At 34.4% G+C, this 27500-nt stretch overlaps 1 protein-coding gene across 4 annotated transcripts in view; it reads left to right on the top strand.

The window, feature by feature from the left end:
- Positions 1 to 27500, top strand: part of LOC145277923 (sodium channel protein 1 brain-like) — a 1166286-nt gene that overhangs the window by 1118774 nt on the left and 20012 nt on the right. For all 4 annotated transcript variants that reach the window (XM_080129995.1, XM_080129992.1, XM_080129994.1 and 1 more), the window contains 6 exons: positions 2488 to 2629; positions 5042 to 5215; positions 19611 to 19733; positions 21572 to 21835; positions 24088 to 24141; positions 25346 to 25483. In XM_080129995.1, the coding sequence (XP_079986121.1) occupies positions 2488 to 2629; positions 5042 to 5215; positions 19611 to 19733; positions 21572 to 21835; positions 24088 to 24141; positions 25346 to 25483 (895 nt within the window). The remainder of the gene's footprint in view (positions 1 to 2487; positions 2630 to 5041; positions 5216 to 19610; positions 19734 to 21571; positions 21836 to 24087; positions 24142 to 25345; positions 25484 to 27500) is intronic.

Genomic DNA, 27500 nt, shown 5'->3' with positions numbered 1-27500 from the left:
GGAACCTCTACAATGAAAGGGTGGGAGTTTGTTTCCAATCCGACGTAACTTCCTGTACACGTCAGTCTAATCTCTATCTTCACCTCTAATGGCAATTTCCTTTTTATTGATAAATGTATTTTACATAGAAAATTCCGGTTTTTAAACAACCACATCCACTCTTGCTACATCGTGATCCCGATTTGATAGCAGAAGTGACAATATTACCATCATTCGTCTAGCTGAAACCACTGTCAATAATTTCCCCCACTCTTTATCTATGCCTAAACCTAAACGTAGATTCCATGAACAAAGCTTCTTTCTTAGAACTGCACGCCGCTGGAACTCTCTTCCATTTGCCTGCTTTCCAGCTGACTACAATTTGGTAGTCTTCAAGTCCAATATAAACAAATTCTTGATGAACCGTCCCCTTAAGTAATCCAATTTACAAAATTTTCACTACTAACAATTACTATAATATTATCCTATTGACTACTGTACATTCATTAATCCTTATCGTCGAGTGGCCTCTGGGCCTTAGTAAGTGCTGACTCCTATGTAAAAAAAAAAAAAAAAAAAAAAAAAACAGAAACTTAATCTGATCATGTGACATACCAGATCATGGATGTTCTAAGTTTGAAAAGGAACAGCATAATTCCATTTAGCTCACTCTCTCTCTCTCTCTCTCTCTCTCTCTCTCTCTCTCTCTCTCTCTCTCTCTCTCTCTCTCTAGACTGGTCGGTATTCAAGCGACAAGACAAAAAGTAAAAGCTAAGTTTCTCAACAAAGACTCTTTTAAAATTCTGATTTTTTTACATAAGGGCTGATTGTTTACATTACTTATATTGATCGGACAATTGCTCTCATCTTGAGTGTTATTTGTGCAACGTGTCGGTCCGTCTGGCTTTCGAATGTCTTCGGGCATATTGGTTGTTGTTTGGAAAAGACAGGAGAAAAGTTACTGGCTTTGTAGATATTTTTGTAATCTTAGGGTTAGTCTCTGTTTTATGGTTGTGGTTTCGTATGTGTGAAAAAATTGGTTAACAGCAAAGTCTAATAAAGATCTACAGGGGATTATCTCCCTTCCATCGCCAAAATTTTAAAGATGTACGATTTTTGTTTTTCTCATAATTAGAGACTCCTAAATGCTATCAATTTCTAAGCTTGGTCTGCTTAGTTTTTTTTTTTTTGTTGTTTTTGTTTTTTGTTTTTAGCATGTATGCAGCCTCTTTGGGTCGTCTGAACCTTCATCTTGCATCTCTGTACATTATTTTGACCTCGTTCCACAAAGGGAAGTGTGTTCCTTTTTATTTCCATCTGTGATCAGCTAGTCTCGACTTTTCAAATAATTGATATGGATGCAAAATGGAGGGTCAGGCAATGAAGCAGCACAAAAGCTAAAAATAGAAAAATTATTAAGCAGACCAAGATTAGATATTAATAGCATTTGGGAACCTCTAATTGTAGTAAAAACAAAAATTGTACACTCTTAAAATTGCGGCGATGGAAGGGAGATAATCCCCCTGTCGATCTTTGTTAGGGTTGCCTACTCTTTGTAAACCAATTTTTTCACACATACAAAACCACAGCCATAAAACAGAGACTAACTCCAAGAATACAAAAATATTTCTTTTCTTTTTTAAACAACAACCAACAACATGCCTGAGAACGATCGAAGGCCAAACCGAACGAAACATTGCACAAATAATATTCAAGATGAGAACAATAGTCTGATCAATGTAAGTAGTATAAAGTTTGTTTGTTTTTTTTACTTTTTTTCACACTAAACAAGACATATTTTCATATAGAACGTAAGGGCTACTATTTTGGATCATGTCTAGCAGTGGGCATCTGTGGTGAGTTAAGTGTTACGATGTCTGTTCACATTTAAACTTTTACAAGTCAGTACAGTCAGGGAGCAGGAAACAAGGAGAGAATTCCAAGGTCTATCTAGGTCTGACTTTAAGATCTGACAAAATACCTTTATAAGATTAAATTTATGTTTTAAAAAATGGATTTTTCACGTGAGGTTAAAATTAAGTAGAGTGGGAAATTTCATAAGAAGTCAAGTTAGAAGTTGAGAGTATGTGTCAGAGTGTAACGTCACGGATAGAAAATCTAAAATTGGACGTGGCGAAGAAAGGAGAAAATTCACCTCTATTTGCTTAAGAGCTGGCTGTATTTGGACGTTTTTCGAGGCTCGGTCTTTATTCGTCTTGGATTGAAAATGTTAGATTGAAAATATTAGATTGAAAATGTTGGATTGAAAATGTTAGACGGAATTGATGTTAGGTTCACTTAATGCTAGGATATGTGGGGAGTTTTCTAGAAGAAAAGATTCTACATGATCTAGATTGCATCTAAGCCTATGGATATTTGTGAATGCGAGCCTTGGTGGGGGGGGTTGCTTCGGATGTAATTTCATAAGTTGTTGACATATTTTGTTTAGGTAAAAAATACTAATGCTTTTCAAAAGAACTTTCTTTTATTTTTTTTCTTCTTTTTTAGATTTAAATTTCTTCGAGAATTTGATGACACATCTCATGGCAAAAAATGGAATAATTTCCGACGTAAGCTGATGATGGTGTGTGAGAACAAATATTTTGAGACAGGAGTTTTAGTGATAATTTTTGCAAGCAGTATTTTGTTGGTATGTATTTGTTTTTGTTTTTCAGAAGAAATAATGAAACTTCAAGAATGTAATTATCAATAGGTCATTTCTGAATAAATATTTTTAAAAAAAAGTATAAATTAATTGTGAAACATTTAACCCAATGAAATCTGACATTATAAATGTGTACTTGAAAATGTATAAGACGATTTATCTGTAAACATATAAGTCTCCCAGTATGTTAATAACCTTTTGTGTAGTATTGCTGAGTTTTAAAAGAGTAATAATGAGCATTAAAAAAATAGACAACAGTATGTTTTTTATGTTTGGTTGAAGATGGACGGAAGTTAATCTCAGGAATTCACTTGCTAACCACTTAATGTCGATCTTAATTCGAGCCGGTTAATCTAACATTCCAGATAACCCTGTACTCTTAACAGCTATGCTAATTGCAGGGTTCAAAAGAAATCTTAAAATTTTAAGTATGTAATTATCGATAGGGAGCGCTTAAAGAAACATATAAAAATAATTTTATGAGATCTGACATTATCAACTCATGCGTATAAGTGTATTAGACCAATCTGTAAACAAATAAGTCTCTCATTGTGTTACTAACCTGTTGTGTACTGTTGCTGTGTTTTTAAAAGAATGGCTTTCTGATAAGCTGTTTCCAATATTTTGGTCATTCCTTTATCACTATCATTTTGATATCCTGGTCATGGCACCAATTTGAAGATGTTGCAGCAGCAGGAGCAGCATATACTCGCGACTCAAAATTTTGAATATCTTTGGTTTTCAAACTCAGTGTTGATTGATGCTAGCAGTTAATTTCTCTTCTGGCTTGCTAAATCAGAGGCCATCACTCTGGCGAGCTGAACACGTGACAAAGTGCATAAAGGTTAAACTGCGGCAGCTCTCTCTCTCTCTCTCTCTCTCTCTCTCTCTCTCTCTCTCTCTCTCTCTCTCTCTCTCTCTCTCTTTCTCGTTCCAGCTCTCTAATCAGCAACACTCGTCACAGGGCTCGAACCTGTCCCCAACTTCTCTCCTGAGAACTCAGCGGGGAATTAGTCTCAGCAGAGGAGGTCTACTAAGACAAGAAAACAAATAATCCGCCGAACGATAACTTCAGCTACACATACATGAGCTCTACTTCCCCCATTGTCTAATCTTTTGTCTCCCCTCTATACATGGACGCACGTTTCTACTACTAACTTCAACACACATCCAATGTTATATACTGTGACTGTGTTTAAAAGAATGACGAGGAGTGTTTATGTATAAAAATATAATAGCATATCATCATTGTTGGATTTTTGTTAATGAGTAAAGTCAATGAATGTTGGGAGAGGTGGAGAGTGCATGGAAGTTGAGGAAGTTGATCTCACGAATTCACTAGCCACCTGCTTTCTTTCAATCTCGATTTGAGGTGGTCGATATAGCATTTTTAGACAATCACGTACCCTTAATAGCCACCCACATTCCATGATTTTGACTACGCACTCAATGTAGGCCTGTTTGCTAGAGAACATGGCTACCAGCTCTGAACTGTCTATTTAGCGAATGGTACGTCTGCAAGTATCCTTAGAGCTGTCTCTGCAACGGATGTAATTGTTCTAATAAACATCAATCAGCCAAGTGTTATTCTTTCCGGTCAGGTGTTATCTTTGGGGTTCAAAAGATATTTGAAAAATGGACTAATTCTTGATAAATAGCCATTTATCTATGAAAAAAAAAGAAATATGAATGCTTTATAAAACTTTTGGAAATTTCACAGCATGTTTTCAACAAACATAATGGGTGCCATTAGTCAATGAACAGCTTTGACAATAGATGAAAATTTATGAAAAATGTTTGAAATTAGCAAGAAGCAAATATCTACTGCTTTAACGATATTCGTGCTGAGCATATTATTCCAAGATTAGCCAGGGAAACGAATAATATTCGATTCCATATTCCCTCCATAGGAGGTCTGAAAAACTAGTTCATAAATTAAACGTAAATCTATCAGTATACATGATTTTGTTCAATAAGTCATTAGCTTCAAAAATACCGTTTACAAACGTTTTTTTCTTTAATTTTTAATATTTAATTAATAAAATACTTATTTTATTTAATTAATAAACTACTTGTTGATATAATAAAATAAGATTAATAAAATACTTATTAATGAAATAAAATACTTAATAATAAAATACTTATTTTATTCAATTAATAAATGCTCATTTTTAATATCTAATTAATAATGTATCGTTTAATAAAACTTTTTTTTTCCATTTTTAATATTTTTTAACCATTTAAGGTAAACTTCCAATTTGAGTTTCAAATATTATAAGTTGAATGAATAGTTTAAATGTTATTAATTCGAAATAATAAATAAGATGATACAAATAAGATTTTTTTTGTTGTTTTTGTTGTTGTTGATCTTTAGAATGTTTTCTTTTTCTATTTCAGGCATTTGAGGATATTTATTTAAACGAGAAGCCTCGATTGAAATTAGCAATTTTTTATCTGGATATTACCTTCTGTTTGTTATTTTTTCTTGAAATGGTTTTGAAACTTGTAGCTCTTGGATTTGTACACTATTACACGCACTTTTGGACAATCCTGGACTTTACTATTGTTATTGTAAGTATTCATTTTTATCACTTTTAATTTAATTTACAAAATCAACACAATAAAGCATCAAATTTTTTTTTTTAATTTTTTTTTTTTTATTTTTTTTTTTTTACATGGGGATCACCACTCATCAAAGCCCGTAAGCCACTCGGGGATAAGGGTTATTTTGCATGCAATAATCAATGGGATAATATCGTAGTAATAGTTGGTATTGGAGATTTGATAAAGCGTCTTACTTAAGGGGGCAGTTAATCAGGAATTTGTTTATGTTGGACTTGAAGACGTCCAAGTTGTAGTCAGGTGGGAAACAGGCAAACGGAAGAGAATTCCACAGGCGTGTACTTCTCAGAAAAAAAAGCTATGTTCATGGAATCTACGTTTTGATTTAGGCACAGATAAAGGGTGGGGGAAATTACTGACAGTGGTTTTAGCTAGACGGGTGTTTATCATGAAGGATTGGCGAGGGGGGACCAGAGATTGGAGCTCGTACGAGCACTTGCCATGGAAATAACGATAAAACAAAGACAATTAAACTTAACAAAGACACTAACCATTCACATATATATACTGTCCCCTCCAAAAATATTGTCAAGGCGAATTTTTTTTTTTTTTTTTTTTTTTTTTTTGCCAAATCAGAGGCCATCACTCTGGCGAGCTGAACACGTGACGAAGTGCATAAAGGTTAAACTGCGGCAGCTCTCTCTCTCTCTCTCTCTCTCTCTCTCTCTCTCTCTCTCTCTCTCTCTCTCTCTCTCTCTCTCTCTCCCGTTCCAGCTCTCTAATCAGCAACACTCGTCACAGGGCTCGAACCTGTCCCCAACTTCTCTCCTGAGAACTCAGCGGGGAATTAGTCTCAGCAGAGGAGGTCTACTAAGACAAGAAAACGAATAATCCGCCATGGCTATTGCCAAACGATAACTTCAGCCACACATACATGAACTCTACTTCTCCCACGAGATTGTCTAATTGTTGACTCCACTGTTAAGTTCACTGAAGATAACTCAAGCCAAGCCTGGCTTGGAGTTATGTTTATGTTGACCCCTATGTAATCATTTTTTTTTCTTTTTACTTTTTTTGGGAGTAAGAGGCTACTATTTGGGATCATGTCTACAGGGGACTATGTGGGGAGTTAAGCAGCGATGTGTATGCTTGCATTGCATTTAAACGTCTGCATGTATATACAATCAGGAAAACAGGAAACAGAGAGGAAATTCCAAAGTGTAGCAGTCCGAGGGAAGAAACCGTTAGAGTAGGGCCTCAACAGTGAAGAGATGGGATTTTGCTGCTTGTTGGGTTAGTCTGGAGTATGTGCACATCAACAAAAAAAAAAGTCACTTAACAAACCAATACTTTAATCAACTCAAAATAATACCTTGTCTTCTTGGATGTTATTAGTGACGTGTGTGTTACTATCCTGCCAGACTGGTGACAATTTCGTTACTTCCATAGAACACCATCTAAAATGATTACCAAATTAATTATTCGATTAATTAATTCAACACATGATTTGTTCATTCATATAGGCAGTGGCCTGATTGTTCAATTAACTGCAAATTAAAGATAAGAGAAGTTATAAACGAGCGAAAGAGAGTGAGTCGATTGCTTATTTTAAGTGAATACTTAATTATTAAATGTTTTGTCAAACCAGCTTAAAACATGTGTTGTGTCATCGCAGCTTTCAATCAGGGTTCAAGATTGGCAATCTCTCAGTGATATGTCTAACGTCATTTTTACCTAATTTGTATTACTTCACATCCTCACGAAACTGCAGCTTGTTTTCTAGCAGGGTTGACTCCATAACCTCTTTCTGACTCTTGTCTAAAACAGATCCTGTTTATATCACGTCATATCCATATAAACAAATATATTTTAACTAATATTTATAGTCGCACAGGTAACAATCAATATCTAACATTGTGTATACCATCTAATTGTGACTAAAATGAATACGATGAATATAAAACAAATGTTTAACATTTCAGTTTTTATTCTGTGGGATTTATATATTTAGATGTGTTAAATAATTTAGGGCGTATCATCTTTTGTTAGAAGCTACCCCAATTTTTTCAAGTAAGAAAAACTATTGGAACACAAGACTTAGCGGGTATTTCTTGTTGGCTATGTGTTAATTATTTAAACATAAAATAACTCTAAATGACCATTCTTAGTTTCAGCCTTAGCTTTCCCTTGTAAAAACTATTTCTTGTAAAAAGAATGAACCAGCACAAATGTAAGATAGTTGTCTATGGGAGACAATAACAAGGAACAATCAGAGTCATTAGACAAACCTCAGGCAGAACACACACCACAATTTGGAATGTCACTAAGACGGGTAGAAACAGCAACCGATCTAGAATAAGTCAATTAAGTTAACAACAGCAATAGATCACAGTATATTGTAATTATAAAGGGTGGAACGATAAATTTGTCGCCGTAAATAAAACAACACTACAGCTTTATTTTAAAACTTTTATTGCAAAAATCAATTCAGGTAATTTGATTATGTAGTAGAGCTGACATTTATTTAATGTAGTTATCTTTAGCTTCAATCATCGCCTTGATACAGGTCCAAAACTGGAAGCATGCCTCTTCCACAAACCCCCGTGGGAGCTCGGCGAATACTCAGCGGATGGCGGCGATCAGGCCGGTTTTGGTGTTGTGGAAAGTCATGTTAGTGGTATTCTCAATGTATGATCAAACAAAGTAGTCCACCAGGTTCAGTTCAGGAAAGGAGAGGGGGGGGTAAGTGATAGAAAGGTACTCACAAAGTCGTAACACTTTTGAAGCCAAACCTGAGTCTCTTTGGACTTGTGGGCCGGTGCTGAATCTTGCTGTCACGTCCACCTGATTACACCCGGAGATCGCCACAACCTTTAACACATCCAGGTGTTGACTTTCAAGCCGACTTCGAAGATGTGAGGTGGCATGATGTGGCCCTCACTTATAACCACACCAAAGACCATAACCATGGCCGGAAAAAACTTTGTTTTCATTACCTGAGGCATGTCCCTATTATCTGTGACAATCCAGCGATGCATTTTGAAGGTCCTGGCAATGTTCCTTTTGTCATAACTTGGATCGGTAGAGAGCATGAGTTATACAGTGGCGCATTTCTTATTGAACATTGTGTCACTTTCAGACATGATAGAAGGCTCCTATCGCTCTTGGGATTTGTACACAACTGGCCAACTAGTAGATGGTCTGTAACGAAAAAAGAAAACTGGTTTTCATCAAACGGAAATGGGATCATGTCGGCTTTTCTAGGGCGACAATTTTATCATTCTACACTGTAATTGTGAGTAAACCTCTTGTAGGGACCAGAGTTATTTCCTCTGGGGAACCAGGTTCCAGGCCAGAATTATTCCTCTTGAGAAAAAAAGGTTTTCAGTTTCAAATCTCGTTAACGCATGATATTGGTTCAGAAATAAGTTCATATTTATTACTCATTTTCTGAATATATGTGCTACAGACATTAATGTACTTCCCCTAAAAGAAAAGACATGATAAAATATAAGTTTTCTCATTATTTTTTTACATGAATAACCTATGCATTTTTATTGTATGGAAACAATGTATTTATGTATGCAATCTTATGCCTTAATTGTATCCCTTTTTTTACAGTGTTTATAGTTTGTTGTAGGCAAACTATTAATAAATGAAATGTTTTTGTTCACCACAGGTTTTTACCGTATTTTACTTTTTACATGTGTGTATAACTAACGTAATGCACTGAGAATTTTAGAAACACCCTACCTGATGAGAGAATTGATTGAAATTATTTACCTATGCGTTGCTAATCTTGATAAAATAGAATAGCGAATCTTCTAATTCTATACTCACAAAAGGACAGTTACTGGCATCGGTAATTGTGCATAAAACGAGACCCTAAGTTTCAAATATGGCGGCCGGTCTGTCAATTGAGGTATGGAAGCACAAAATTGATACAATACTTCCGTTATTCTTTAAAACTGCAAAAAAAAAAAACTTCAAAACTGATTCTTAAAAACTAACAAAAAAAATCTTGATATTTTGTCCAAATATATAAGTAAGCAGTTTTGAAGAATAGCAGAAGTATTGTATCGATTTTGTGCTTCCATACCTATATTGACAGACCTGCCGCCATCTTAGGGTGTCGTTTTATGCACCATTACCCTGACATCATCACCAGCCTACAGTGTATGGGTGACGGTTTCATAATCTACTGTTACTTTGACAAAGGAGATGTAGAGGCAATAGAAAAAGAAAATCAAATCACTCATCAACATTAAGGATCGAAATGCTAGAAATTACAAGGAAGTATGGAGGTGGGCAATAAATGTTTTCGAATAAAGTTTTATGAACTGATGAGAACAAGATTCATCTTTACGAAAGTGATGAAAAGAACAAAATTTGCTTATAATCCAAAATATACTCATATAAGCTCACATGAAATATGATAAAGGCAGTTTAGTAGCTTGAGTTTGCAGGTCTCCTCATAGAATGGGCATATTAATATTCATTGATGATTTATTTAACTTATGATGTTAGAATTCAGAATCCACAGTAACATTTTGTTTGTTAATTTGCCGCATGTATGGAAGCGGTACCCCCTCCCCCTCCGTATTTTTTTATTTCATTTTTTTTTTTCAATTTTTACAGTGGGTTATTACCAAATGGACACAAGTTTACCAGATCATCAAAAATAAAATTTAAGTCAATATTTAAATATTTGTAAGGGGTGCTCAGTTTCTAATGCAACGTTCTACTAGAACCACTCGACGTTTCAAGCCCAATTTTGCGAATTTAGCCTTTTTTTTTTTTTTTTTTAAAGCAGTTTAACCTTTTTTTTTAATTTCGCTTTTTAAAATAATCTCAGAAAAAAAACGACATAACTGTTATAATAAAAATATGTTATGAATTGTTTTGTTTTTAATCAAACATCAGGTGTTGGTATTTTTTTTTTTACATCAAACATAAAAATATAACTGTTATAAATAATATTATGAACTTTTTTCCCAACGAGATTTTGTTTAAAAAATATTTATGAACTGTTTTTTGTTTGATTAAAAAAGCAGTTCATAAACATATTATTGGAAAAAAACAGTTCATAAATATTTTTTATAACAGTTCTATTTTGATATGAAAAAAAAATTATCAACACCTGATGTTTTATAAAATAAAAAACAATGCATGAACATATTTTCATTAGAAAGGTTATAACTTTGTTATAAAAGTTCAAATAAAGACTGTTTGAATAAAACTTCTATTTTCATATTTGCTATTTAAAAAAAGAACATTATATATAGTATATATTATATATAGTGTTAGTCATCCATGCTTTAAAATTTGTCTGACGTCACTTCCGCTGATTGGCTTCGTAATTAAAGAAGTGCGACTTTTAACGAAAGCCTAAGGTGGCACATCCTATACTATTTGACATATCTAAATGTAAACTCCAGCAAATAAAAAATAAAATTCTGAACTACATATTAACTTCTGGTATTAAAACCAAATGTTTTCAGTGAACAATAAATTAAAAGGCATTGGATATTTGGGTGGTGGAGTTATTGAAGTTATTCACCAGTTTTGTTACCGTAGTGATACTATTGGGATATAGGAAGAGGTAGGAGTAAGTTTTGGAAATTTTTTTCCATTACTAACCAACAAGCAGAGTGTGGCTACTGTCAATCAAAGGAAAAGTCTATCAGACATGCGTACGAATTATGATGATCTATGGAAGTGCAACCTGATCGGTGAGGGTTTAAGACATGAGTTGCATGGAGAGAAATGATATAATAATGATGCAATGGATGTGTCATGTGAGTCTTAAAGACAGGCTTAGATCTGATGACCTCAGAGGAAGATTTAATCTAGACAGTATAGGGAGAAGTCTGCAGAACAGGAGACTTTGTTAGTTTGGTCACGTTGAAAGAATGGATGGGAATTCTTAGGTTATCTAGATAACCTTGATAGAAATAGTGATAGATAAAGACCTGTGCAGAGATAGGTTAGTTTGGAAGTCAATTTCTAGATGACGTCTAATACATGGCAGCATGTAAAATGGATATCAAACAGATGCTGCTACTGCTGCTGCTGCTGCTGATGATGATGATGATGATGATGATGATGACGACGACGACGACGACGATGACGATGATGATGATGATTTGCTTTTTGGAAATAACTTTGAACATTAATTTTCTCAAAAGTCTAATGATCTATGGAAGTGCAACCTGGCCAGTGAGGGTTGAGGACATACGTTGCATGGAGAGAAATGATATAATAATGATGCAATGGATGTGTCATGTGAGTCTTAAAAACAGGCTTAGATCTGATGACTTCAGAGAAAGATTAAATCTAGACAGTATAGGGAGAAGTGTGCAGAACAGGAAACCTTGACGGTATTGTCACATTGGAAAACTGGTTAAGAGTTTTAGGGTTAATAGATGAACTTGAGAATAAGAGGGATAAATAAAGACGTGGTCAGATATAGGGTCGATTGGAAGTCAATTTCTAAAAGGCGTTCAACACATGCCAGCATGTAAAGTGGGTATTGAACAGAGTTCGGTTTGAAATTTTGACGGATGATTGGCTTTTTGGGAGATAATTTTCAAGTATCCATTTTGTGAAAAACGATGGAGAGAAATGTTATGCTTTTCGAACAAATGAATCAAGCAGTAAAACAATAAGCAAACATTTTATACCACGATAATTTTTTTTTTAATGAAATTGTGGAAGCATGATGGTCATCTGTCTCTGGTCTCTGTTGAACCGAAGAGAGACAAACAACTAATGGCCACGGGAATAAATGCAAACGATGTATAGAAGCAGCGAATGAAACACTCAAAGAGAAAAACTATTAAAGATTGAAGCGATGTTAACTGTAAAAATCAGCAAACAAAAATAGGTTTAAGGCTCCTAAAATTCATACTAGGATTCTCTGCAAGGATCAGTGGCGTAGTGGATAAAGTGCTTGGTAAATTCACTTGTAAGTCACAATTTTCTGGAGGGGCGACACTCAAAATACAATTACGAATTATTTAGGATTTCTATCCGTTCAAAGCTGGCAGAACGAAAGCATGCTACACCCGTGAATTAAATAAAATGTTCGATTTGACATTCCGTGCTGATTCTCAAGTTTCAAGGAAATATTTCAGAATTCAACAGGATACACCTGCAGAAGGTCGGAGATTAATAATACTCGAGATGAGAACAGTAGTCCAAAGAATCCAAATAATCAATTTTCATCTCAAAAACTTAGAAGCATGATGTAACAATATTTCTTGAATTGAAAACCATGTTTAATTTCAGAAGAGTTTACGATGGGTAGCTATTCTGTACAAGTATTGCATAGTGGTGGGATACCAAATCGAACGTATGTTACGTAGTGGCACTAAATCGACATATGTTGTGTTGTCACTAAATTGACACGTTATATAATCGCATCAAACAGACTTATGTTATATAACCAGTACAAACAGACATATGTTACGTAGCGGGGGTTCATATAAATGTTGTGTGATTGTGTGATGTGTTATTAAATGCCTATAGTGGAGTTCTTCGTTATCTGAACCATCCTTTGGAACTTACCTGTTGGATTGGAAGTTTTTAATTCGACCGTGTTTGGATTTTACCATTCTTGGATTTTTTTACCTTTCACCGGACTATCCATTGATGTGAAATCTTTTTATCATTTTTTCTTTTACCTCCTATTCCCCTTACCTCACCCTTTTTTTTTAACCAAGTAAGATCTGTGACTTACTTGTGGTTTCATTAAATACTTTTACATGCAAAATCCGATTCCGCATTTTGCTAATTCCTGCCCTCTGATGAGAAGGAGAGTATTTCTTCGAAACTCCACGGATTAAGGACTATCCACTTATCTTGTGCTTCCTTTTTAAAATTAAATATGTTTTAACTCTTTTTCAAGATGTTTTTAACATTTTTTATTAATCATTTGTCCATATATATATATATATATATATATATATATATATATATATATTCTATCACAAAAGTGCGTGCACCTCCACATCTCTTCAAATATTTAAGTATATCTCTTTATGAAAATATGATTTTTTGACACAATGAAAAGTAGTCTGTCTGCAGCATATATGTAAGACAACCACTGTTTTACTGAAGAGGCTGAGGGTAAAGGTGATGGCCTGTCCAAGCATGTCTTCAGGTTTGAACCCAATAGAATATCTTTGGGGCATCCTCCAGTAGAAAGTGAAGGTGTGCAAAGTCTCAAATATCCACCAGCTCCGCAACGCCGTAATTAAAGAGTAGAAGAGCATCCAAGTGGCTACATGTGAAGCTCTGGTAAACTCCATGCCCAGGAGAGTAAAGGCAGTTTTGGATAATGATGGTGAGCACACAAAAATATTGAGAGTTGACATGTTGTATGTTAATATTGACAACTTTTCGTAAGAGGTTTACTCACTTTTGTTGCCAGGAATTTAGCTTTTCGTGGCTATATTTTGAGTAATTTTGAAGGGAAAATAAAGAAACTCTGTTATATATGATGCAGAGAGACTACTTTTCATTGTGTCAAAAAATCATTTTTTCAATGTTGTCCCATGAAGAGATATACTTAAATATTTGAAGAAATGTGAGGGGTGTACTCACTTTTGTGATACACTGTATATATATATATATATATATATATATATATATATATATATATATATATATATATATAGTGGAAATGGTAATTAATAAAAACTGAAGAAAGTGCTCAATACTGTTGTAGAGCAAATATGCGTTTTATTTTTTATTACCGTATCTTTCTGTTAAGCTACATTATTGTTTCAGCTACCCTTTCTGTAAAAGATTTCTGTAAAAATCTGAGGAAGCTACAGACGGCCAAAAAAACGGCCGGGTAGCTGAAACAATAATGTAACTTAACAGAAAGATACGACAATAAAAAATAAAACGTGTATATATATATATATATATATATATATATATATATATATATATATATATATATATATGACTGTCTATTTCACAGTCCGTGATGATTTCGTCTGAGTGTTCTTATGCGTGTGTGTGTCATACATGTACTTCGACATATCTTTTCAACTGCGTCGTGGCCCTCTGTTTTTTTTTTTGTTTGTTTGTTTGTTTTTTGGCCTGGGAATTTCATTTATTCTTGACTGGAGCTGGGAGCTGGGACCTGTTGGACAAACATTTCAAACGATCCAAGACGATGATTGATTTTATATAGTTTTTATTTCACTTCCCAGGTCGATCGCAGAAGAAATAGGAAGTAAATATCTCTGCTAGTGGGTTTCTCTTAGTCTCCATTTTGCTCCCTCCCAAGAGGGGGGGACTGCTAACCCATTCACTCTGTTTAACGTCCTGACCTCCTCAACTATTTTCCTAGCTAGCCAGAACACGTGACAGACAGATACATGCTTCCGATGAGCTAGTCGGATCTCTTCTGGTGCAACTTGTCCAGTTTACACCTCAACATGTTTTGGACAACTTTATCAAAACATAGCTTCACATCTCGTCTCTTTTTTACTTTGTCAGTTAGATAGATAGATAGATAGATAGATAGATAGATAGATAGATAGATAACAGCTAATTTCTCTTCTGTTCCACAACTATATAACACTAGTCCTGGAGATGAAGAGTTTTCGGTGGGTAGCTGTTCTGTATAAATCTCGGACTTTATAATTTTGTAGGCAAAGAGCAAAAAATATTTCTCGTGTTAGTCATAAGTTACATCGACCGAAACGTTGTGAAAATGACATTCATGATGAGAACAGTAGTCCGAAGAATCCAAATAATACGAAAATCAATCCTCATCTCAAAAATTCAGAAGAATGGTATAACAATATTGATTTGGAGTATGATCTGTAAGAAAATGTCTTACATATATATTGGTTAAATACTAAGACGTGTTCGATGAAGAGATGCGAAAAATGAGGGGGGAAAAAAAGCTTGTCTAGGATGTTTGTGTAAAAGAGGATAATCACTGACGTCACGGACAGGTAAGGACAGGATATTCAAACTTGTGCGTTTCTTTAAGACATGCTACAAATTATTTACGACATACTTATCAATATCAGCATATAATGATCTTTTATTCTTACTTTACATGGAATGACCAAAGTATCTCTTTTTATAATTCATCATATTCATCTACATTAAAATTGCACGGTCACCTATTATTATTTAAAATAAGAAACCAAAAAGAAGTTTAATAATAATTTTCAAAAAATAATATTCTCTAAAACGAGAAATTAACTATGCTTATTTATTAACAGTGTTTTCTTGTATATTGTTTAATAAAACTTATTTTAGGATGCGAGCAAAGAGAAAATAATAATGCATTGCCCTATAAAGAAATTGAACTCACAGTCTTCAGATTATAAGACTCTTGAGCGCTTCTTGGGACGAGATTTTCTAGTCGATAAATGGAGTTTTCAGATTAAAAAAAAAAAAAAAAAAAAAAAAAAACAATAGTTTTGACTGATTTTTTTTTTTTTTTTTTTTTGTCAATTCTAATAAATTACAATGTTAGCTTCCAAATTATGCAGTCGAAATTACCTGAATATTACTGAATTATTATAAAAACAACAACTAATCGTGTTAGCAGGTGGAAAATTTCGGCCATCTTGCTTACTTCGAAACGGAAAATTACCTACCTTTTGAACTCTTCTGTGTTTTACGATCGTTTTCATCAAATTCTATTTTTTATTGTCTTGAATAAAAAAATTTCTGCTTTATCGATTATCGTAATTTTTGGATATAATCGTCTTAAAAATACGAGGAATACGTAGATACCATTGTTTTCATATGAAATTCAGTTTACGATTTCCGAAATTTCGCCCCAATAGTGTAGAAGCGCCGACTCTTGTGTTTAATACATACCACTTCCTATTATTTTCATCCTGCCACTTCTCATCCTAATAACCCATGGAAATGCTAACATAAACTCTCGATGCGTATATTCTATGATTAAAATCTCAACTAGAAGATAATTAAAACGTATTTAAAATTTGGATCATCTTCATCATCTTCAAAAACATTTTCCAGTGATGAAGAATTATTTCTAAGATGGCTATGCAATCCCAAGTGGTTCCAGTGTATGGTAAGTGAAAAAAATATATTGCCAGTCGAGAAAGATGCCTCCTAACTTTACTTTCTTCGTTGTGAAATAGTGACATTGTCTAAGATGTGACATCTATTTAATCTATTATATAAATCTCACCTGTCTGTTTAAATGTATGTATGTATGTATGTATGTATGTATGTATGTATGTATGTCTGCCTAAAACTTTCGACAGAGACGACGGATTTTCACAAGATTGGTATCGTTTTGAAGCTCGACTTTTCGGATGACAAATATCGAAAAATTGGCTAAAAATATTAATTTCTTCACCCTCTACTGGGCACTTTTCTACAAGCAGGGGTCTCTTTTTTGCCGATATTTTCGAAAATTATCTCCTCTTTTCGATTGACTAGCCTTAATATAAACCTTCATCACTTCTGGTTTGGCGATGGACGCAACGGCAAAGATGTCACATTTTTTTTTCACGTTCTTTTCCTCCTTTAATATTCCGAACTTCCGGTCGCGTCATGGAGTAGCGGCTAAGACGTCAGATTTTCTTTCACTTTTTTTCCCCCTTTGCGTAATGGATTTGAGGTTGCCTGCCTACTACCACTTTTTTGTTTGTTTTTTGTTGCTCACCTCTAAACAACCGGGAAACGCCGGGCATAATGCATGTCAACGGCCAAAAAAGACCAAAGCTTTAAACCTTGTGTTATTTATCTTGCCAATAAATGTATTTATGTATGTTTTTTTTATATATATAATTTCTTCTTTTTCTTCATTTAACATGTCTGTGGGTTACATTGTTGTAACAGGGTGCATCCGACTGTGTGGGAAAATAAGGAGCTGTAAGATAGCTGGCTTGCAAGGATATTAGCAGCAGTAGCTGGAAAAAAAGCACATATGTAAATTAGGAAGTCTGCGCAAGCTTGCAAGAGAAGAAAAAGGAAAAAAAAAAAGGACACCATGCGGTGAGACGAAAAATATGATTGAAAAAGATGGATTTGTAAAGGTGAAGGCTAATGCTAGCGTGAGGTTGGTGAAGAAAATTATACGCTGGGCGAGATGGACGATGGCGAGAGACTTTTAAGTTGTTCCTTGCAACCTCTATCTCACAGAAGAGATGTTGCGAGTTTGTCTCTGATGTATCGTTATTTTCATGGAAGGTGTTCAACTGAGCTTCAATCTATGGTCCCCCCTCGCCAAACTTTCACAAGAAACACTCGTCTAGCTGTACACACTATCAATAATTCCCCCTACTCTTTATCTGTGCCTAAACCTAAACGTAGATTCCATGAACAAAGCTTCTTTCTTAGAACTGCACGCCTGTGGAATTGTCTTCCGTTTTCCTGCTTTCCGGCTGACTACAATATGGTTGTGTTCAAGTCTAACATAAATAAGTTCTTGATGAGCCGTTCTATATAAGTTATCAAATTTACCAAATTTTCATTACTAATGATTACTATATTGTCCAATGTCTACTGTACACTCTTTAACCCTTATCCTTGAGTGGCCTCTTGGCCTTGATAAGTGGTGATGCCTATGTAAAAAAAAAAAAGAAAAAAGACAGGGAGAAAGAAAAACGGTAATAAACGACGTGTTAAAAAAAAAAAAGGAAGAAAACCGACCCAGATTTTTATTTATTTATTTCCTTTGTTTGTAACTACGACGTTACAGCATGTTGGCTATGATGGCACAACGTGACTTTCTCCATGAAACTCTACCATTTACGTTAGTTTTGATGGGCCATTGCTTGAGTTGATTTGACTGGATCATTTCAAGTTTATCTCAGCCTCCATTGAGATGTGTGTACATCTATTTATCCAACCACAGCTTTATTCAACATGTCTATACCTATACCACCATTACCACGGTCACAATGAAGAGCAGGTTCCAGTCTGGGTATCTTCAACCTCAATAGCAGAGAGTTAGAACTAACTCTGTCGTTAAGTCGCACATCCCAAATCCATCAACTCATAGTCATGTCATTACTCTGCATCCCCAGAAAGTCTGAGCTTTTTTTTTTTTTTTTACACAGGAATCACCACTTATCAAGACCCGGAGGCCACTCGAGGATTGTTGGAGTCCAACATTCACTTGCATGTAACATAGAGAAAGCTTTTTTAAACTCAATCTCGCATAAGTGAAACTGAACGATAGGTTGAGATAGAAAGAAGCTCACAAAACTTACACTATATCTAGTCCGTACATACAGGATCAAACTTAATTTACAACCTCCAGCAGCGCACATCATATTGCCAAGATAGCAACATTGGTCTACAACTTCCAGCAGAGGAAAATTTATGCAATCAAATATTCTTTGATTTATTTTGTTAAGAAGATCTTACATGGAATTTAATTGCTTTTTATTCTATTCCATACATATGTCCAAGTTATGTCTTAGATATATAGGATTGGTATCGCAAGCAATTTACTTCAATTCCAAGCAATGGACTACATGATTTCTGTATTTAATATTTATTGCTTTTAATTGTATTTAATATTTAATTGCTTTTTATTCTATTCCATACATATGTCCAAGTTATGTCTTAGATATATAGGATTGGTATCGCAAGCAATTTACTTCAATTCCAAGCAATGGACTACATGATTTCTGTATTTAATATTTATTGCTTTTAATTGTATTTAATATTTAATTGCTTTTTATTCTATTCCATACATATGTCCAAGTTATGTCTTAGATATATAGGATTGGTATCGCAAGCAATTTACTTCAATTCCAAGCAATGGACTACATGATTTCTGTATTTAATATTTATTGCTTTTAATTGTATTTAATATTTAATTGCTTTTTATTCTATTCCATACATATGTCCAAGTTATGTCTTAGATATATAGGATTGGTATCGCAAGCAATTTACTTCAATTCCAAGCAATGGACTACATGATTTCTGTATCCCTTCTTTTAACTGTTTCAATAACTTTTTCTGGGATGTCTTTCATCTCCATTTTTACGACCTGGCAAATGCATCCACGCCTTGAAAACATGTTTCCATTCTCTTGGGCCTTTGGAAAATGAGAAAGTCACACAGAGCAAGATGAGATGAATAGAGAGGCTGTTCCAGTATGGGGAAAGTTCTTTTAAATTCATTCATCAATAGATGAATACTGTGAAAAATAGATTTAAACAAAAGCATGTTAAGAAAATGTTATGGTTGCTAAGATTACCGTTTTATATTTTCAAGATATTATACTAAATGATAACATGATCCACACATTTCTCTTTTCCCTATATCTCACACAGCACATCCAGCCCCGTTACTTTTTAGATCGACCTCGTATATTTATAAACAATTGCATAGCTTTACGTTGATATGTTATTGCATTTTACTTTTGCAGATAACTGTTATAAGTTTGGCGGCATCAGGTTTGGGTATGGAACAAATTACTGCTTTCAGATCCCTAAGAACATTGCGTGCACTGAGACCCCTTCGGGCGGTTTCGAGGTGGCAAGGAATGAAGGTAAATCTTTTATTTATATTAAATGTCTGCTTGCACTAAATCTAAATTCATTTTCTTTTTTAATTCAATTTTCACCCCAAACAAGGCACAGTGCCACTTTGAAGTAGGGGGCTACTATCCGGGACATAAGTTACAGGTGTATTATGAAGAGAGATGAGTAGCAAGATGTCTGTTCACATTACACTTGAACTTCTGCATGTCAGTACAGTTGGGAAAGCAGAATCCCGGAAGGGAGTTCCAAAGTCTAGCAGTTCTGGGGAAGAAACTATTGAAGTAGAAGGCTTTCTTACACCTTGGGATCTCTACTGTGAAAGAGTAGGATTTAGCTGATTGTCGGGTTGTCAGGGGTATTCACGTCGAGAGGGTACAAGTGCTTGTAGTTCGTCGGAGCATTCACCATTAAAGTACTTGTTGGTTGATTGTTTTTGTTTTACGGCATATCAACCCTTTTTAGGTCATTTAATGCCGATCCAGTGATTTTGAAGAAAAAGTTTTTAATTGAATATATTTGTTTTCTTTTTTACAAGTCAGTTTCTATTTAACCCATAGTTGAGACCCTAACAGGTACTACCACTCTGGGTCAGAATGGACCTGGGAACAATGGCAATTAAGGGGTGGCTCCACACTCCCCAAAGCCCACAAGCTGGGGCCTCACCATCGGATATAGTTTAAGATCATATCCAGGACCTAAAGTACTTGTAGAACAGGCAGAGGGATGCAACATTTTGTCGATGGGGCAGAGGCTGAAGCCTAGATGACAGTTCAGGACCTATCAGGTTGGCGACTCTCTTTTGAACCCTGTCAAGGAGTGAGAGACAAGTAGCAGATGCAAATGTGACAACAGTACTCCATACATGGGTGAATGGTGGCCTTATAGAGGTACAGGATACTTTCAGGCATAAGTAGTTTTCTAGCATGGTAGAGAGAACCCACCTTCTTCGCAGCAGCCTTGTCAATGCTCTCAATTTTCTTTTATTATCATTAGCACGTTTAAAGTTTATAATTATTTTGTATTAAATGGTGCTAAATTATAAAAGATTTTGAAAATTGTTTTTATATGGTGATACATCATAAGACTTAAAAGAATATGTTTTTGTCGAACTTTTATAATACATTTATATTTATATAAAGTTGAGGGTTTCATCGTACTCACATTGATATCAAAAGCCTACTTTTTCTATTTAAAAATTATTAAAACGAACTTCTTAATATATTCTGTCACGTGGGTATGTAAGCCACTAAATAAAGGTCAACTAATTTTTATATTCTTTGAAAAACAAACATTTATTAATTGTTACACATTTTTATAGTTTCTTATTGGATGGTTCGTTTCATTTAACTATTGGATTCCCCAGAACCGCTAGACTTTGGAATTCCCTTCCAGGACTCTGCTTCCCCAACTGTACTGACATGCAGAAGTTCAAGTGTAACGTGAACCGACATCTTGCTGCCCAACTCCCTACATAGTACCCCTGTAGCGTATGTCCCTGATAGTAGCCCCCTACATCAAAGTGGTGATGTGTCTTGTTTGGGGTGAAAATGTAATAAAAAAAATGCCCCAACCTTCGCAGCTGTCTTTCGGAGAGTATTGCATACATGCTGCACATGTTGGCTCGTCCACATATCTCAGTGTCAGAGATCCCGTTCTGCCACTTGATCTGCAGGATGTGATGCAGGCACTTCATGTGGAAGCTGTTCAGTTTCTTTTATGTGTCGTAGTATTATTTGTTTATATATCTACACTGATTTCCAAGAGATGTTTACAGAATTGACTAAGCGTTCAAATAAGCAAAGACTCCACCAAACAAAATAAAATGCTCTTTTTGTCTTCATTACAGATTATCGTCAACGCGTTGATGCTTTCTATACCTTCCATCTTTAATGTTCTATTGGTGTGCGTCGTGTTCTGGCTAATATTTGCCATTATGGGAGTGCAGTTATTTGCGGGAAAGTTCTACAAGTGTGTCAATGAGACAAACATGAGAATCCCTCCACAGGAGGTGGCCAATAAGATTGAGTGTTATACCAAAAATTATACGTGGGTGAATTCCAAAGTAAACTTCGATAATGTAGGGGGAGCATTCCTTGCTTTATTTCAAGTGGTAAGTATACTTTCTTAACCTCTCCTGTATCTAATATATGTATGTGTATTAGTGATGAGACGATTCCAACATTTTTCCCGATTTCCATACAATTATCGATTCTGTACTAAATTCCCAATTTTGATACAGTTACCAGTTTCGATTCTTATAAATCTCAAAATATTTAACTATGGTGTTCTTATTTTTCTCCGATAACCATAAAAACACATGTAAAATGTGAAGATATTTTTTTGAACGTAAAAATACACTTGTAAGAGATGATCTATAGATTTTAATTTTACTGATAGTTTGAAATCAATTAATATTGATTATTTTAATTGATTATTTTAATTGATTATTTTAATTGATTATTTTAACATTACTGCCAGTAGTGGAAGAATTTATTTCAAACAAAATCAGATGAACAAAAAGACAATTAAAGGAATCGTTTTTGGCATCAGAATATAGGTGCAAATTTTTCCGATTCCCAATTCCAATATATATATATATATATATATATATATATATATATATATATATATATATATATATATATATATATACTAGCAGGGCTACCAGGACAATTTAAAACATACATATCAGAACAAGTTGATGTCTATCTGTGGCAATTCACATTCAAGTTTGAATTTAGTTTTCTTCAATCTCTTTGTCTATTATTATGCTAAACTAGAAGAATACTCGTCCCAGGACAGGTAAAATTAATTCACGAACAGAACAGTTTTAGACAACGAGAATACATTTTCAAACGTTGATTAAAATCCATTACATAATTTTGATTCTAGAAAATGTCTAAAATTTAAGGCTTAAGCTAAAAAGTCTTAAGAAGAAACTGAAATGAATTGTTGTTTAATATGTACTGTTAAAATTTCACAAAAATTAAAGGTATCTGAATTTTCACAAAGAGTTCCCCCCCTTTTCTCCCATTGCCTAAAACTAAATTAAACTAAATATAACCCACAATAATAATCCCTACGCTTAGCAGCTGTGTTCCAAAATTCATAATAACTGGCCAATTAGTTTAGAAGTGAATCCTCTACAAATATATAAACCTGTACATATACTTAACTTTATATAGAAATATGAGTTCATCAACGTTTGTTATCCCAAGGTTTTTACTTTAATAACACAATATACATGGTAAAATATTCTTTAGTTCTGAGATTGAGTTATTTTTTAAATTCTGATTTAATTGATCAAATTATGCACAATTTATAATTAACTGATTTAGTCACATCTCTCTCTCTCTCTCTCTCTCTCTCTCTCTCTCTCTCTCTCTCTCTCTCTCTCTCAGTAACAGCCAAAGCAAATAAAGTTAGTGGCTTGGAGGACGTTCGAGAGCACGATCACGTGAGGGACGTCACGGTGGTAACGAGAGAATGAAGAAATGAATGTTGTCCCCTCCAAAAAAAAACGAGTTGAAGTCCTTTTCTATTCTTTGTCTGCCTTGCGACTGAATATACAACGTGTTGGTTCCTGGATAACCTTACATAGCTACAGGTTAACTAATGTTATTACGTTTTGTGTTATTCCATTTTGTATCTAATGCACTATTCCAATCTGCTTATTATTTTCTTTCTTTATTTGCTTTGGCTGTTACTGAGAGAGAGAGAGAGAGAGAGAGAGAGAGAGATGTTAGTCCTCTCTAACGTGCTCCTTCTCCTCTTTATAGTCTTTCTTTACCAATGACGTTGTTTCACATGCATTTACAAAATCTCCACTACTTATGACTATTACGCTATAATCTCATAGCTAGTGTATACCCATTGACCCTTATCCTCGAGTGGCCTCCGGGCCTTGATAAGTGGTGACTCCTTTGCATATATGTGTCCATGCTCTGTTACAGATATAGAGAATAAGAGAGGGGGGGCGTAAAGCAAGCAGAAAGAAATAATTTTTTATTTTGTTTTTTATTTATTTATTTTTTTTTTTTAATTTAACTGGCCTTTCAATCCCGCTCATTTTTTTATTAAAAAAAAAAACTAACTTGAGTTAAGTGGGTGACCCAGTCGGTTCTCTCTCTCTCTCTCTCTCTCTCTCTCTCTCTCTCTCTCTCTCTCTCTCTCTCTCTCTCTGGTGAATAAATATTATACGTATTGATCAAGAAAGATTCTTTTCTGATAAAGAACAAGAGTCACTCAACATGATTGCTTCTCAACTAAAATCCCATCAAGCCTCTAAGTCCTGCTATTGCCATAGTTTCTGGTCTCTTTTTTTCTAATTACTAAAAATCACTTTGCTTTATTTCCCCAAAGGCTACATTTGAAGGATGGATGGAAATCATGGCAGATGCGGTAGATGTAACCGAGGTAAGACAAAACGCTTATTCATCCCGACCATTTACACACTTATTACTTATCAGTATTTTTGATTAGATGACAAAAGGGTCACAGCTAGGTACAACAGGCATTCATTAAATAAGGTAAATTTTGCAGCACAATGATTCATCTTTCACATAGGAAAAAAAAGTAAAGTGAATTCATCTCTTCCAATTTCCTCCTCCTTACAGTTTTTCATACCAAGGAAAAGGAACATACTGACATCCAATACATATAATAACCTTGGCAAGATTTTAAAAGTTGAACCTGAATAGCATTCAAGCTGATCATTCAAAATTTGATTTTGACTAGCCAGCTTTTATTTTTTATTGTTGTACCATCTCATTTGCAATAGAATAACTTATTTTGCTACAATTTATTTTTTTTTTAATTATTTGATCTGATCCGGCAATTTTTTAATATTTAGAAATTTTTTAAGTTATTAAAAAAAAATAGTTAAAGGAAAGAAGTCGTATTCTTTTAGTAAGAGTTACCGTTCCTTATTTATTTATTTTATTTATTTATGTATTCTTTTTTTCTCACTTAGGTCTTGCTTCGTCCTTGTTAACCAAAACCAGCTTTACTTATAGCTTAGTTATCAAACATAAAAAGGAGTGATTATAGAATATAGAAATATTTACAAAATAAATTTAAATATAATGTGTACTGGATCAATATATAAAAAATAAAAATAAAACCAAATTGTGTGTGTGTGTCCACACATCAGATTTCAATCACCGGTACCCCAAACAGGCTAGAGAAAGCTATTACCCTTCAAGAACCAAATAAGGAAAGAAGGGTTATGAAGTTGGCTGACAAAAAATTTACCCCCTAAATTCATTATGTTAAGTTTATTTCAGCAAATTAAAAGTAACATGAAAAAAATTAACAACTGCAATACAAAAGCTAACAAAGGATGTACTTAAGTTTTTTTTTGCAACATAAAAACATAATGATTATTAAAGCTCTTTGCACTCTCTATGAAGCTCAATGAAGTTTGTTAATATTTCAAGCCCTGAGCAACATACTGGTACTTAAGCAATGTAAGCTCGGATTTTAGACTTCGTCTGAGATCACTCTACTGGAAAAAGTTGGGGTGGGGAGCAAGTCTAATGAACGAATGTATATTTCCTGATGGTGGACCCTATATATGTTACTTTTATATGATTTTTTCTTCTTTTTTTTCTTCTTTCAGGTTGATGAGCAACCTAAATTTGAGGCCAGCGTCTACTACTATTTTTATTTCGTGCTTTTCATCATTTTCGGATCCTTCTTCGTATTAAATCTTGTCATTGGTGTTATCATTGATAAGTTTAGCTTCCTCAAAAAAAAAGTGAGCATTTATTTAAAATTATTTACATTCAGATTAATTATTCACACATTTTTTTTTTGTTTGTTTTTGTTTTTGCATGTTGTAATACTAAGATGAAGAAGTGTGTCTGAACTTAATCGATTAATTTGCATTCGTTCGGTTAATTCGTCTGACATTCATCTTTTTTCTTATAATTCTTATGTGATATGGCGATGCTGTCTCTTAGTTTTTATAAGTTTATCGGTTTGCTATCATAAACCACTGACTTAAGATGTTTCTATAAGAAAAACATCCAAGGGTCTCAAATATCAGGTCTGTAGAAGGTTCCTTTGTAATTTATTTTATGTATAGTGTTGCCCGGGATTGAATGAAGAATCCAATCTGGTGTCAAGGTTACTGTCAAGGTTGACAGATGGAATCAAGGGCAATGGTCGTTATAAATAGATTTTCAAAAAACACAGTTTTTCATTTTAAAGTTGAAATTTAAAATCGGCAAACATTTTTGCACTGACAAATATTTTGGCGGCCATTCAAGAGGCTTTCGATATGCAATTTTTTCAGCATCTTATATATATATGTAAAGTATCATTTAGCTGCACACATGTGGGGACTATAGTATCTTCTGTGTGCATGACAAATAATGTTCATGACATATTATTGTACCAACAAATAGATTGCCCAAAAAAGATGGCAAAAGAGAATGCCATACATGGAATCGTTAATAAAATTTACAATTCTTTCTGCAAGGCAGCCATATTTCGTACAAATAAAGTTGCCTATCAAGTTTCAATCATTCTTTATTTAATCGACGTTCAATGATATCTTTCAACTTCTCACCTTTGCATAGAAAGCCCATGCTGGATACGATGTTCGAACTTGTCAATAACACACTCTCTTGACACTGAATGGGTGGCTCTGTTGTCATTAACTTTGTACCCTTCTCTTAACGTTCAAGCTTAATATTGTTCTATAAACCCTGAATTTGTGGATCTACTTGTACAAGATCTTTTCCTGTGGATATTAACGACATCGAAACTTTTCAGGAAGCGAACTTGTCAGTTACCCCAAGCCATTTTTTAAACTACTCTACTTTAATCTTCCTTGCAAAGATTCTTCATAAAATAAAATTAAATTGGCGACTAATAAAAAAGTGCAACAAGCAATGTATAAGAAGAATTAAAAGATGTGCGCATTTATATACCATCTGAATGTTTTATCCAAGTTGACTTTAATCCTGGATATGATAGACATTTTTTAATCGAAAGCCATGTTTAATTTTTAAAAAGTTTTTGATGGTTAGCTACAAGGTAGAACGATAAAAGTGTCGCCTTAAAGAAAACAACACTACTTCTTTATTTTAAAACTTTTATTGAAAAAATCAATTCAAGAAATTGTATTATGCAATAGAGCTGGCATCTATTCAATGTAATCGCCTTCAGCCTCAATCACTGCCTCAATACAGGTCTGGAACTGGAAGCATGCCTTTTTCACAAACGCCGGCAGGAGCTCAGCAAATACTTGGCGAATACTTGGCAGATAGCGGCGATCAGGCTGGCTTTGGTGTTGTAGGAGGTCATGTTGGTGATGTTCTCGAAGTAATCCAACGGGAGAGGAAGGGCCAGTCAGAGAAGGATACAAAGTCGTAGCACTCCTTCTGAAGCCAAGCCTAGGTCCCTGTTATTCGTGACAATCTAGCGATGCATTTTGAGGGTGCTAACAACGGTTCTGCTGCCATAACTTGGATCGGTAGAGAGCATGAGTTGTTCAGTGGCACATCTTCGACCTCGCTCATTGAACATTGTGTCACTTTCAGACATAATAGAAGGCTCCTATCGCTCTTGAAATTTGTACACAACTGACCAATTAGTAGTTGGTCTGTAACAAAAAAAAAACAAAAAAAAACAGTTTTCATCAAACAGAAATGGAATCATGTCGTCTTTTCTAGGGCGACAATTTTATCGTTACACCTTGTAATCTGTACAAGTCCTGGAGACGAAAAGAGTATTTAGTGGGTAGCTGATCTGTACAAGTCCGGGAG

The sequence above is a fragment of the Euprymna scolopes genome, chromosome 6 (assembly GCF_053919585.1).
Source record: "Euprymna scolopes isolate OS-2025 chromosome 6, ASM5391958v1, whole genome shotgun sequence".
NCBI lineage: Eukaryota > Metazoa > Mollusca > Cephalopoda > Sepiida > Sepiolidae > Euprymna > Euprymna scolopes.
The sequence above is the reverse complement of the archived record's forward strand: the minus strand, read 5'-3'. Positions and strand labels throughout refer to the sequence as shown.